Source organism: Alnus glutinosa, chromosome 8 (genome assembly GCF_958979055.1).
Source record: "Alnus glutinosa chromosome 8, dhAlnGlut1.1, whole genome shotgun sequence".
NCBI lineage: Eukaryota > Viridiplantae > Streptophyta > Magnoliopsida > Fagales > Betulaceae > Alnus > Alnus glutinosa.
In genome coordinates, this window is record NC_084893.1 from 22358047 (window position 1) to 22373240 (window position 15194).

The 15194-nt window shown below is 34.9% G+C and overlaps 1 protein-coding gene across 1 annotated transcript; it reads right to left on the reverse strand.

Moving 5' to 3' along the window:
- Nucleotides 1–6773: 6773 nt before the first annotated feature.
- On the reverse strand, nt 6774–11379 carry LOC133876225 (probable LRR receptor-like serine/threonine-protein kinase At3g47570). The gene is made up of 4 exons (XM_062314510.1): nt 10737–11379; nt 10517–10660; nt 7284–9287; nt 6774–7126 (listed from the first exon to the last, which is right to left on the reverse strand). Exons 1-4 carry the CDS (start codon nt 11377–11379, stop codon nt 6774–6776), a joined length of 3144 nt encoding a protein of 1047 aa, XP_062170494.1.
- Between the last annotated feature and the right edge of the window lie 3815 nt (nt 11380–15194).

Below are 15194 nucleotides of genomic sequence, written 5' to 3' on the forward strand. Positions count from 1 at the left end.
CTTCGGAAAACTGAGCAAGAGGGTGCAGGATTAGTCATATCAATAACAAATTTTATGATATTCGATCAATAAGGTGAGAAATGTTAAAAGAAAATTTAAACAGAAAAGACTAATTAACCAGTACCAGGTATGAGTATGATTTTGGATTTATCATGTAGAGATCAAATATTTTATAGGCGTAGCAGAGCCGATTAGGATCCTCTACAATTTCAAAGAAACTTTAGATTATCAATTTATGTGAATTTTAGCCGTTTTTTACATCGAATGGCGAAAAAAGTACTACATATTTAAGATATGACATATTATCGAGGCAACAAAAACAAAAAAAAAAATTCTAAAAAGCTTTTTCTTCACTTTTGAAGAGACGTTTTTTCTTTACTAAACCAAAACACAGTTTTTTTCTCAAAGCTTGTATACGACATAAAGTATAAGAACCTGATAAAAATATACTCAATTTTCATTGTTTACATGTCACATTTTTAATATGTAACACTTTTCATGTCGTTCAATGCATGAAACGACCTAAATTTACATAATTTGAAAATTTATAATTTTAAAAAAATTGTAGGGAATGAAGCTGCCGTGGTTTTAGGCCAGCCTGGATATAGGGTAGCGCCTCCAATAACTGAGAGATGTGCTCCTCCTTACAACGGCCAGAGTCATTGCGGCCCATGAAAAAGAAACGTGTGGCTTCAATAATGAATTTGTTGAACAGATGATAGTATTAAGTAGCTTATCGTAGTGAAGAGGAAGGGCGAAGAATAAATTGGTTCTGTGTCACTCATGGCTTGGGGAAATTGCAGTACTTTTGTTGTATGTGTTGTATAACTATGTATTTTTCCTTCTCTGCTGTGTAAAAGAGAAATGATCCATTTCATTTCTAGCTTGGTTCTTCTCCCGTCTTTTCAATTTTTAAAATTATCATTGAATTTGTAGGGTTTATATGAGTCCTACCTATGGACCCTATTGATTCAATGGTAATTTTGAAAAATGAGAGGATGAGAGAAAGACGCTGTAAAACTATGTACTAGATGTCATTTTCGTAAAATAATTAAGCGAGCAGATGAAAGTCAATTTATTTGTATGTGATGGATTGCAACTTTTTTTTAAAAGTTTAAACTAATAGAAATAAGTAAATTTAATCACTTAATCAATACTTTAATACTATGAGCATCGTATATAGTTCTACAGCCAGATTTACCTAATAATATGCTAATACATATTAAAATGAGATTGAGGTTTAGGGGTTACATTTTCTTGAGGAAGAAGGCTCAACAAAATCACATTTTCTCTTTAAAACCTCTCTCTTTCTCCTCTATGGGCTGCTGGTGTTAAAAAAAGGGGGGGGGGGGGGGGGGGGGGGGGGGGAGAAGAAGAAGGCGATAATGCCAGCTTTTTATGGGCTTTTGCAAGAGGGGGCTAAACACAAAATGTTCTCAGATAGGCTCAAACGTTCGAGAGGAAACTCAAACGTTCGAAATAAAAACAACTCGATCATTCGAGAGGAGGCTGAACATTCAGAAACAAGACAACTTCATTATTTAAGAGGAAACTCGAGCGTTTGGGGAAAAGACAACTCGACTGTTCGAGAGGAAACTAAAATGTTCAAAAATAAAGAAATTTAAAGTGTCAAAGGTTTTAAGTAAATCTAATTTATAGCATTTTATTGGAATCCTTTATATATATATATATAAAATAAGGATTTATAAATCGTGATTATTAAATAAATAAATAAATGTATTTATTCTCGGAGTATTACAAATATCCACCTATGTCATTGTGATAACCCCACAATCGCATATATCTTAATATTGCAGGTGATGAGAGTGCTGATAAGGATCTAGTCGCCTCATACTTGAACTTAATTCTATGATTGAAGTAATGGGATGCCGCATGTATTTTGGTTAGGCTAATGTTTTAACCTATCTTATAGGTTGTACATCATTTTTTAAATGTTTATAAACAAGTATGATATATTTATCTTTGCCCATGGCACTTTTGTATAGCCAGTATTTAAGATATGTTAGGATATAGTGTAAATTTTTTAACAATATAGATGTTTATGTTAGCTTTGCGTGTTATGGGATGATGTATATTGTTGTTAAGTTGTTTCGGTTACGAATTATAGAACTTTGATGTAATGAGTATATGTATATGAGATGTTTAGAATAGCATTTCATGCGCTTGCCCTTGTCATATATGGGGCGTGTGGTTCTAGAGTCACTATAGATCGTTTGGTTATCAGAAAATTCTAGAAATTCTAATGTCTTTTAAGATCTTTTGTGAATCTTAAAAACATGGTGTAGTTGTGTTGTGTTTATAGGTTAATATTCAAAATTTTATGTGAGTGGTAAATTGGTAATTATTTAATTCAAAGAGTTCAATCAATCATTAGCTCGTATCATGATTGATCGAACTATTGCACCGAGATGATTCTTCAATCCAAAGAGTTTGGTCGATCCTCTGATTTTATCACGATTGATCAGACTATTGCACCGAGATGATAAAAAATCCAAAAGTTCGATAGACACTTCAACGGGATCACGATCGATCAGACTAATGCACTATGATCAATTAGACATTCAATCGAACCTTAAATCGTGTCAAGCTCGATTGATCCTTCGATCTTGTCCTTTCCTTTAATGGGAGGATGCTCAAGATGGAAATTACCACAATCAATAGTCAAGTAGAGTGAAGCAAAACATGACATGTCTGCAAAGTGTGTTTGGAGAAGTCATCAATTCGTTATGACTTGGGTAATTTAAGTATTGAGCACCCGGTAAGGATGAAGTTTGAGTCAGTGGAGATGAAAATGCTCAACATTCCGTAACTTCATGGTTTACTTGGAATTTGTGAGAAAGAACAAGAAGATAAATATAAAAGAAGATCCCACCATCAAAAAAGAGAAAGGAAAAAGAATTGGGAACCCGAGTCACTAACATGTAAAACCATATATATTTTCATCTAGCAAAACTTTTACCGAGTTCAAGTGAGCTTAAGGACGCCGTGCACAGACTTGTAGAAAGTAGAATAGCCATGATGAAGACTTCCCAAGTCAATGTCAATGCTGATGTCCAATCTTTCATGGTCGACATTAAGAAAACTGGTGTACGTGAAAATAACAACTTTGACAAGGTTGTCATGACAAAATTTCAGGCAATTTCTTCTTTGAAACTTGTGAGTGATCCTTGAATAATTATTAATCGCTAATTACCATTTTTTAAGAAAAAAAAAAAACTCTTGACACTTGACAGCAACAATTAATCGAGCCATGTAATTTCCATGTAGTTTAATTTAGTCATTCATGCAATCCTTAATGCTTCAAGTTCATTTCACTAGAAAAAATATTGCTTGAATAGTTGCCAGTTTATTCCACGTAAATATTTTCATGAGCATGCTGAAAAAATCACCTCTTCTATATATTGTTCCTTCTCTTCCGACTAAACCACGGAACCATCAATTCTATGGTGCTCCCTAAAGTCACTAATAAGACAGCACCAAGCAAGTTGCATTGCTCAACTTCTTGCTATGCCATTAATATCTTTTGGCACTTGCAATTCTTGGACCTCAACTAGTTGGATCGATGCATGTGGAAAAATTGCCAATGAAGTAATGTCCTTCCAGAAACGTCACGGTTCAAGCATTAATCTTGGGGACTGATGCATGCACTGTGGATGCATGTGGTGCAAATTTGAGCCGAGTAAGCTTATTTGGATTTCAACTTAATATCAAGGCCTATCCTAGGGTCATCAAGCAAACACACACACAATGGATCGATGCATGTGGAAAAATTGCCAATGAAGTAATGTCCTTCCAGAAACGTCACGGTTCAAGCATCAAGCAAACTTTCAGCCTAATATCTAGGCCTATCCTTGGGTCATCAAGCACGAACGCACACGCGCGTGCGTGCCGAGTGGCCAGGGCCGGCTCGATATATTTGGGGTCCTTAGGCGAGAAGTTTAAAATTACAATCACCACTCCCCAACCCCAAAAAAAAAAAAAAAAAAAAAAAAAAAAGAAAGAAGAAGAAAAAAGAGGAAAAACATGGCTATTCAACAGCCATGCGTTGATTGCGTTCCCCATCAATAATCAAAAGGATGACAAAAAAAATACAAAAGGAAAAGGTGTGGCTGTGCATGCTGCCTAGCATGCTCTCATGAGAACATAAAATCTTGTGGAAGAAAGGTCTAGAAGACCTCTAAATATCAAAAAAGAAATCGAAAGTAAATTGCAGATCTGACCTTGGGCATGAGAGATTGCCGTAGGAGGGGCAAAGATGAGGCGAGAGGTGGCTACGGCGATCTTGGATTCATGGGCTTCTTATCATATGGCTGCTCGAGGAAATCATAGAGCATTTCAAAGAGTAGTTTTGGTAATTTGCTGGAGAGATTGTTCAAGTAGGATTTGTGTCTTTTTTCTTTCAAGAAAAAAAAGTTCATATTTGTGGTTTTTGGGCCTTTTTATTGGCCAACTTTGTGTTCTGACTATTGATTTTTTGTGGGAGTGAGAATCTTCCAAAATAGAGATAATTAATGACTGTTTATTTTAGTATTAATTGTTGTGTTTTTTGCATCTGAATTTTTTTATGGAAGTTTAAGAGTCTCTTAATTAAAGAAGAGATAAATAGGGGACAAAATAGATAATGAATTTTTTTCCCTCCTTTCCTCATCAGACTATAATTGGGCCTTGAGAAGTGTAATTTTTGGGGCCTTTTTCTACTGGGGGGAATGTAACTTTTGGGGCCTTCTTTCTTGGGGGCTTTAGGCGACTGCCTAATTCGCCTAAGGAAAGAGCCGGCACTACAAGTGGCAGAGATAGGATTGGGTCTTGTGGATACCTTTCTCAGATTCAATGCCATGTTATCCCCGTAAAAAATGATAACAAAAGGATGAGCCTCAAATTCAATGATAGTGGACAATACAAATGTTGAACGCAAGCGTGACCTTGACTAACAGAATTGCAATGTGCAAGAATCAAGAATCAGAAAGTAGAGAGAAAGATAGAAGATGAAATGCATGTGGAGAACGAATGATTTCAATTAATATTTTGTGTAAATGATACGAAGAATCCTATCTTTATACAAGTATAAAAACAGAGTAAAGTAACTAATTAACTATCTTTATTACATCACGTGTCACGTGTCGGTAACTAACTGTCTAACTAATAAGTTTAACTTCAACACCTATTTACAACTGAATCTATCCCTCAAGATGAATGGTATATATAGGTTTATAACATTCATCTTGGACAAAAACTAATGAAAACAAGAACTTAATTAGCAAACTTTTCCATTTTGCGTATGCATTTTCCTACTCGTCTCAATAAGTCTTGCAAGGATGCTTTACCAATAATTATTATTTTTTTTGCTTAATTATAACATTATGAATTAGTTGTAAGATAAAAATATAGTTCATTACATATAAGTATATCAATGAATAGGTGGAACATAAGACCCTTGCCCGTCACTTAGGCCTACCATGTATGAGGTTGTAAGCATGACCGAAGGGAGAATGGTTGTTCCAGACATGATCCTAGAACTAAGCACCTAGACTGAAGATATGAGGTTTAAGGCCATGATAGGACCCCCATACGTCGACAAAGGCTTCGAGTGAAAGCCAGATTCTCCAACAGCACATTTTCTCGGGTAGTATGGCGCAACTCCTTTTGGCCCTTGGATTCTACGGCTCTTAATTTCTCTAATATATATGGTAGAATGGGTTGAGTTGTTTATCTCCCCAACATCTCTAGGGATCCTTATAACTGATCACCACATGTTACAAATATTTGAAGCTGTGTTGTGTGATCTTCTTTGGCATTACCGAAATAAAGCCTTTCATGATGCTCTCTCCTTTGATGTTGTTCAAGTCTCTCAACATATCAACAAGATTTCTATGGAGCACTTCATTGCTTGGAATCGAGTCCCGGCCAACTCCAGTGGAACGGTGGCTACCTCCTACAAGTCTTGGTTACAAAATCAATTTTGACATAGTAACCCGGGATACTTTTTCAACACAAGCAGTGATTTGTTGAAATCACAAGGGTCATATTATTAGTATGATCTCCCAAATTAGTTCTCCTTGTTTGCCAAATTATGGCGAAGCCTTAGCTGTGTGTCTAGCTATTTCTTTTGCTACTTCTCTTAATCTTGAGAAAGTTATCATTGAGGGTAACACTCAAGTGGTTATTCTATCTTTGCAACATCCCAAGAATCCTCCAGATTGGCGCATCTCATCTGTTATTTACGATATCATTGACTCTCTTCCAATCTCCATCTCCTAGAGTGTTAGAAGAGTCAATAGAAATGCAAACCTTTGTGTCCACTCAGTGGCACATTGGGTCACAACCAAATCTTTTTCTGGCCGCATTCCCACTACTCCTCCCCCTCCCTCAGTTTCTATTGTAAGTGGGAAAGACCCACCTCCTATTACATTATTAATGTAAGTTGCTTTATGGTTTATTTATGCATTAAGCCTATTAGCTGTTTGTTTCTTGTTCAATGTACTTTAAAAAAAAAAAAATTACAATCCCACAATTGCTTTCATTTGTGTCCCGATACCAAAAATAGTGATTTTTTTACCTTCAACACTTTGAGACTAACGTAGAATACCCATTGGCTGCTAACTATAGATGATAACTACAATCATTAACTGTACTAGTTATAAACAAATCAATGACTATAAAAAAATATCTTTAGTGGAGTCTTAAAAATATAATATTATTTCAAAAGCACGTACAAACTTGAAAGAGCTATAAACAAACTTGATGTTCTCATATTAGCTTCCATCAATATCTTGTAGAAAATTCAATTTGATCTTGTTGAGTGTGATTAAAATCCTTTTTGCATTAATCCTCTGCTCATGTAACTCATCACAACACTGCAACGCCAATCTCATTATGGATGACATACAATTCTCCATAGAAGCATAATCTTTTTCAGTTCTCAACAAATAGGCATCAACAACGTTAGTTACTGAAAAGGGTAAAGATTCCTCTACCCAACGCTTCAAGCTCATTTCTCCACCAAACATGTCATCAGTAGGTTTCTTTCTTGTGAAAGTTTCCATAAGCAAAATACCATAACTATACACATCGCCACTTGTTGAAACAATTCCTTCCAATCCATACTCTACGTGTAACATAACAATTAATCATGAGAACATAATTATATATTCCAAAGATATAAAGTGTTAAAATCAATATTCTACCAAAAAACTATAGTTATTTGTGTATAAATGAGTATAATGATAAACATGCAAGTTTTAGTTGTAGGCTAAAAATATCACCTGGTGCCATATACCCAATAGTAGCAAGAGTCATGGTTTGCATCATAGAATCTTTGTCACCTAACAGTTTGACAATTCCAAAATCAGCAACATGTGAGACCATATCTTCATCTAATAAGATATTGCTAGGCTTCAGATCACAATGAACAATAGGTGTTGAATAACCATAATGAAGGTATTCTAGTGCTGATGCGACATCAATCATTATATTTAGTCTTTGTAAGATACTCAAACAACAGTCTTGAGAATACAACCACTTTTGTAGGCTCCCATTAGGCATGTATTCCAATACAAAAGCTTTGAAGTCATTGTTACTACACGTGCTGATGATTTTAATAAGATTCCGATGACGAATGTTGCGTAGTACCCCACACTCAGTTTCAAAACTTTTGAATGCCCCTTCTACTACCAAGTTGAAAACTTTTATTGCAACAATCATACCATCTGAAAGGGTCCCTTGGTATACTAATCCAAAGCTCCCTTTACCAAGTAAGTTGCTTGCATTGAACCCTTTTGTTGCTTGAAAAAGTTCTTGTTGGGAAATTCTTTTCCATGTCGCTAGTTGTGGTGAGTTTGTCTCCACCAGAAGTTTTGCATTCCTTTTTTGGCGTCTTGTCCATTCTAATACAAAAGCAACTACAAGCATTGTTAACCCAATTGTTGGTAATACATACTTTAGTATAGATGCTACTGCGGTATTTTTGGGTCGAGAAGCACCTTCTTTACATGGGGGAACTTGCAATCGAGGAGCACCACAAAGTCCATCATTTGACATAAATGATGCAGCAAAGAAGTATACAAATGGTCCTCCTACAGGAATTTTTCCTTCCAGTCTATTTGAAGAGACATTTAGATACTTGAGTTGTGAAAGTCCTTCTAAGGACTTAGGAATCTCTCCAGATAAATTGTTAATGGAAAGATCCAAGAATTCCAAACTTATCAATTTACTAAAAGATTCAGGAATTGAGCCTTCTAATCTATTGTCCGCCAATGAAAGATTAACTAAATCGTTGAGGTCACCAATTGTTGTTGGGATATCACCAGATAGTTGATTTCTTGATAACTCCAATTCCATCAACACCTTCAAATTTCTAATCTCTAATGAGAGAGAGCCATTTAGAGAATTTGATGACAAGTCGACCTTTAAGATATAAGAGAGGCTCCACAAACTCAAGGGAATCTCAGATGTTAATTCGTTGAAGTGTAAATAAAGATATCTTAGAAAAGTTAGATTATTTACACATGTAGGAATAGGTCCAGAAAGCTCATTATGACCTAAATTCAACTCAAACAAGCTCTCTAAATGACAAAGATCAAATGGGATGAGACCTTCTAGTCTATTATTATCAACTCTCAATCCTTGAAGCTTGTGCAATTTTCCCACAGTAGTTGGAATAGGTCCAGTCAATTCATTAAACTGTAGAGACAAAGTCATCAAGTTGCTTAAATTGCCTATATCTCTTGGAATGTTGCCCTTAATATTGCAATGATCTATGTAAAGTTCTTCAAGAGAAGTTGGGAGATTTCCAATGGAATCAGAAAGGATGTTATTCAGTAGATTACCTGACAACTGTAACTGTTTTAGATATGTCAAATTTGACAAAGAAGAGAAAAAGTTGAACTCTGGAGTAGAAGATTCAATGGTCAAATTATTGTTTGCTACGCCAAGCCCTGTAAGGAACCTTAAATTACCAAGTGCTTTAGGAATTAAGCCTGAAAATGAGTTGTCACTCAAATCTAACAGAGTGAGTTGTGAAGCATTAGAGATAGAGCTAGGAATTGCTCCACTTAGTTGATTTTCCCAAAGAATAAGTTGCTGGAGATTTGGAAGGAAGAGGCCTACATTTGATGGAAGATGGCCTGAGAAGTTATTGCAAACCATTGAAATTACTTGTACTGTTGAGATGTTAAATATCTCAAATGGAATTGGACCAATAAAGTTGTTGAAACTGACATCAAAGAGCTTAATGCTTTGTAGATTTCCAATTTCACTTGGTATTGCACCTGTCACAATATGAACAACCATGCGTTACTATTCAAAAAAAAAAATGCTTTAAATGAATCGTGCATACAAGTGAACAAGTGTAATAAACTAACAAAAACTTCAAATTAAGAGCTAATTAATAAATAGCAATAAATACAAAATCAGTCCATGTGGTTGGTTTAAACTATAAATCGTTCATTGCGGTATAAAAAATAATTCAGAGGTCCTCGGGGTAGGCTAAAATAACAATTCAGTCTTTGTAGTCAAATTTCGTTGAAACACTTGACGGATTTCGTTAGTGTACTACGTTAGCACCAACAGAATGATGACATGTGTCACTCTTAATTAAAAAAAATGTAAAATATATAAATATATAAAACCTTAAAATTAAAAACTTATTTAAAAAAAAAATAAAAGAAAAAAAAAAAAAAAAAAGGTTGGGGGATGGGGGTGGCTCGAAGCCTACCCTAGAGCAAGCTAGGCGTAGCTCACAAGCCACACCTAGCTCATGGGCCTAGCCGAGCATCCACCTCATAGGCCAGGGTGGCTCAACGGCCACCCCCTGCTCTGGGGTGGCCTGTGCATGGCAACTAGTAATATATTGTGTATTCAATGAGCCATAATGTATATTTTATTTCTCTGGTTTTTCATACGTGTGAATCCTTAAGTACATATACAGACTTAAGATCACAATTTCTCTTAAACTAATCAAATATCAAATACAGTATGATGAGAGTGACTTACAACTTTTTTTGGCGACGTATATAATTTTTGCAACTCATATTGATCATGCAAATATTTCTACCTTCATGGCTTCATATCATATCAGGATACTTTATGAAAAAAAAAAATTAAAACACATAAAAAAACATAGCCGTCTTTTGTTGATTTTTATTTTCTTTGTTGACTTTTATTTCCACATCTTTATTGGAATCATCTTGATTTTGCTACACTGCTTCGTACGTGTTTACAAGCAAACACATTAAGAAAAGCTCGACCGACATACCAGATCGATCACCAATCTGTCACTCGGAAGTTAGGAAGAGGGTCATTAAGAACCTAGTAGCAATAACCAATAGATTGCAATTTACAAGAATTTTCTTTCTTTCTTTTTTCCCCAAAGTTCCTTAAATCCGTTTGTTTCCTTATAAGTTGTGGACAAATTATTTTGTACTTTTAATTGAAGGGAACCCTAATTTGAGGCAAGAAAAAGTCAATGATGTCATCCATAAAATCAATCAAAACATACCTCCAAAGTTGTTGTGAGAAAGGCCTAACGCTATGAGCATGGTTAAGTTTTTAATTCCTTGAGGTACTCTTCCCGTAAATTTATTATTCCACAAAGATAAAATTTGCAGTTGCTTGCACTTGAACAAAGTGGGTGGAATAGTACCTACAAAACAGTAACCATTTGGAAACAAATACTCAAACTTGCAAGTGACTAAAAACTAAAAGAATACTAATCATACCTCCAAAGACGTTGTTGTAAAGGTATAAATCTCTGAGCATGGTTAAGTCCCCAATTTCCAAAGGTACACTTCCACTTAAATTATTATTCGCTAATGATAAATATTGCAGTTGTTTGCACTTGAACAAAGTGTGTGGAATAGTACCATAAAGCTTATTAGCTTCTAGGTGAATGACTTGCAATGATGAAATGTTGGAAATAATGGACGGCATCAGACCAGAAAGCATGTTGTCATAGAGATAAATATGTTTCAAGCTGTATATGTTGAAGATTGAGGATGGAATGGAGCCCGAAAGTTGGTTATGACTAAGATCAATTATTTTCAACCGGTAGAGATGAGACAACTCGTTAGGAATAGAGCCATGAAAACTGTTGTTTTCAATGTTTAGACTAGAAAGAAATGAAAGGTTTCCCAAATGTGGAGGAATGGTGCCTACAAGATCCATGTAAGAAAGGTTTAATGCGATGACTCGATGATGGTTGGAACCACAAGTGATACCGACCCAGTTGCAAATAGAGAAGTTGGTGGACCAGTTGTTTGTCAAAACATTGTAAGGGTCATAAGAAATTTGAGCTTTTAAGGCAAGAAGAGCAGATTGATCGATGGTAAGGTTGGGAACAGTTGCAATAACTAAGCTTGCCATGTAAAATTGCCACATGATCAGAGGTGACACACAAAGGGGGAATAAGAAACAAGTTTTCTCCATGAGGACTGTATGTTGGTCGAGGTAAAGGGGATTAGTGCGAGTTCAAGTGAGACTATACATACATATATATAAAAGAAGATCTCACCATCAAAAAAGAGAAAGGAAAAAGAATTGAGAACCCGAGTCACTAACATGTACAACCATATTTTCTTCGTCTAGCAAGACTTTACCTGGCTTAAGGACGCCGTGCACAGAGTTGTAGAAAGTAGAATAGTCATGATGAAGACATTCCAAGTCAATGTCAATGCTGATGTCCAATCGTTCATGGTCGACATTAAGAAAATTGGTGTAAGTGAGAATAACGACTTTGACAAGGTTGTCATGAGTTGACAGCAACGATTGATAGACGGGAAATGCACATCTCAAAAAAAAAAATTTCAAAATTTGATTCTCATGTCATAATCTCATTAAATTTATTATTTTTAAAAAATGTGTCACAATCTTATGAAATTGTGATACATTATTTAAAAATAAAATTTTTTTTAAAAAAAATTTAAAAAGTCTAGCATTTCTCTTAATTAACACTTAACGGCAATGATTAATCGAGCCATGTAATTTCCATATAATCTAATTTAGTCATTCATGCAATGCTTTTTTTTTCCCCCTCTTTTTTCTATTCCATTCATCCGATGCTTAATGCTTCAAGTTCATTTCACAAGAAAAAAATTGCTCGAACAGTTGCCGATTTATACCATGTAAATATTTCCATGAGAATGCTGAAAAAATCACCTCTTGTATATATTGTTCCTTCTCTTCCAACTAAATACATTTATAATCATGATTGAATTACTTTAACCACTAAAAACCAGGGGCGGAACTAGACATTAAAGTGTGGGAGAGACATAACTGAAAAAGGGTATAAAATTTAGAGAGAATTTTAAAATTTTGAAGAGACATTTGTTAATTTTGGAAGAGAGATTATATAAAAAGCATAAAATTTTAAAATAATTTAAAAATAATGAGGGGACATTAGTCCCTTAAAGTCCTACCTAATTCAGCCCCTCCAAAAAGTTTGAAACCACGGAACTATATATCAATTCTATGGTGCTCCCTAAAGTCACTAAAAAGACAACACCAAGCAAGTTGCATTGCTCAACTTCTTTCCAAGTCCATGTCAATGCTGATGTCCAGTCTTTTCTGGCCGACAAAATTTCAGACAATTTCTTCTTTGAAACTTGTGAGTGATCCTTGATACATTTATTTCCATGAGCATAATTGATTACGGCAAAACATGGTAAACATGACCTCTTGTATATATTGTTCCTTTTCTTCTGGCTAAATACATTTAGTCGAATTCTTAATTTGACATCGAATCCTCCCGGTAGCAATAAATTGGGACTAGGAAAGTCTTCCTGATGATAGTGATGGATCTCTCTAGGAATTATTTCGGGGAGATTTACAGGACTTGACTATGCCATTAATAACTTTTGGCACTTGCAATTCTTGGACCTCAACTAGTTGGATCGTTGTGGAAAAATTGCCAATGAAGTAATGGTTAGCATAAACATATTTAATATGCTAAACTAATACGCAGCGGAAAATAAAAGAAAAGATTTAGGGTTTTGTTCAAGCATTTTCAAGAACTTCTTAAAACAAAATAATAAGATGTATCTTTTCACCTATGCCTACTGAATGTCGTACTAATGTCTTTTATACTTAATATCTTTTTAAAAAATATTTAAAATTTCGTGTGAGCGGTAAATTGGTAATTATGTAATCCAAAGAGTTCAATCGATCATTAACTTGTATCATGATTGATCGAACTAGGTGCATCGAGATGATTCTTCAATCCAAAGAGTTTGGTCGATCCTTCGATCTTATCATGATCGATCAGACTAGTGCACCGTGATGATAAAAAATCCAAGAGTTCAATAGACCCTTCAATGGTATCACGATCGATCAGACTAGTGCACAAAGATAATACAAAATTCATAAAGTTTGATTGATCATTCAATCGTACCACGATGGATCAAACTAATGCATGAGGATCAATTGGACGTTCAAACGAATCTTAAATCGTGTTAAATTCGATTGATCCTTCGATTTTGTCCTTTTCTGTAATAGGAGGATGCTCAAGAAATTACCACAATCAATAATCTTGTAGAGTGAAGCAAACATATATGACATGTCTGCAAAGTGTACTTGGAGAAGCCATCAATTAGTTATGACTTGGGTAATTTCAGTATTGATCACTCGGAATTATTCAGTATGGAAAATGCTCAACATTCCGTCACTTACATGGTTGTACTTGGAATTTGTGAGAAAGAACAAGAAGATGTACAACCATATATATTTTCATCATCTAGCAAGACTTTACCTGGCTTAAGGACGCCGTGCACAGAGTTGTAGAAAGTAGCATAGTCATGATGAAGACATTCCAAGTCAATGTCAATGCTGATGTCCAATCGTTCATGGTCGACATTAAGAAATTTGGTATAAGTGAGAATAACGACTTTGACAAGGTTGTCATGACTTGACTGAAACAATTAATCAACGGAAAATGCTATGCATCTAAAAAAAAAAAAAAAAATCCAAATTTGATTATCAAATGATGTATTATAACCTCATAAAATCTATTATTTAAAAAAAAAAAAAAAAAAAAGTGTCACAATCTCATGAAATTGTGACACATCATTTTGGAACAAAATTTTGAAAGAAAAATTTGAGAAGTCTAACATTTCTCTTAATCAAAACTTGACAGCAACGATTAATCGAGCCATGTAATTTCCATGTAATTTAATTTAGTCATTCATGCAATACTTTATTTTTTCCCCCCTATTTTTTTTATTCCATTCATCCAATGCTTAATGCTTCAAGTTCATTTCACTAGAAAAAATTGCTCGAACAGTTTCCGGTTTATACCACGTAAATATTTCCATGAGAATGCTGAAAAAATCACCTCTTGTATATATTGTTCCTTCTCTTCCAACTAAATACATTTATAATCGTCATTGAATTACTTTAACCACTAAAACCAGGGGCGGAAGCCGCAGAACTAGACATTAAAGTGTGGGAGAGACATAACTGAAAAAGGGTATAAAATTTAGAGAGAATTTTAAAATTTTGAAGAGACATTTGTTAATTTTGGAAGAGAGATTATATAAAAAGCATAAAATTTTTTTAAAATAATTTTAAAATTTTGAGGGGACATTAGTCCCTTAAAGTCCTACCTAATTCTGCCCCTCCAAAAAGTTTGAAACCACGGAACTATCAATTCTATGGTGCTCCCTAAAGTCACTAATAAGACAACTTTAAGCAAGTTGCATTGCTCAAATTCTTGCTATGCCATTAATATATTTTGGCACTTGCAATTCTTGGACCTCAACTAATTGGATCGATGCATGTGGAAAAATTGCCAATGAAGTAATGTCCTTCCAGAAACGTCACGGTTCAAGCATTAATCTTGGGGACTGATGCATGCACTGTGGATGTGGTGCAAATTTGGATTTCAACTTAATATCAAGGCCTATCCTTGGGTCCTCCAGCAAACACACACACACAAACACCGAGTGACACAGATAGGATTGGGTCTTGTGGATACCTTTCTCAGATTCAATGCCGTGTTATCCCCGTAAAGAATGATAACAAAAAGATGGCCCTCAAATTCAATGATAGTGGACGATACAAATGTTGAACGCAAGCGTGACCTTGACTAACAGAATTGCAATGTACAAGCTAGAATCAAGAATCAATAATCAGAAAGTAGAGAGAAAGAGAGAAGATGAAATGCATGTGGAGAACGAATGATTTCA

Coding starts and splice junctions, on each gene's coding strand:
- LOC133876225 (XM_062314510.1), bottom strand. CDS start 11,379: ATGGCAAGCTTAGTTATTGCAACTGTTCCCAACCTTACCATCGATCAA. Junction 10,661..10,736: donor TTACAACAACGTCTTTGGAG/GTATGATTAGTA, acceptor ACTGTTTTGTAG/GTACTATTCCACCCACTTTG. Junction 9,288..10,516: donor TTCTCACAACAACTTTGGAG/GTATGTTTTGAT, acceptor ATATTGTGACAG/GTGCAATACCAAGTGAAATT.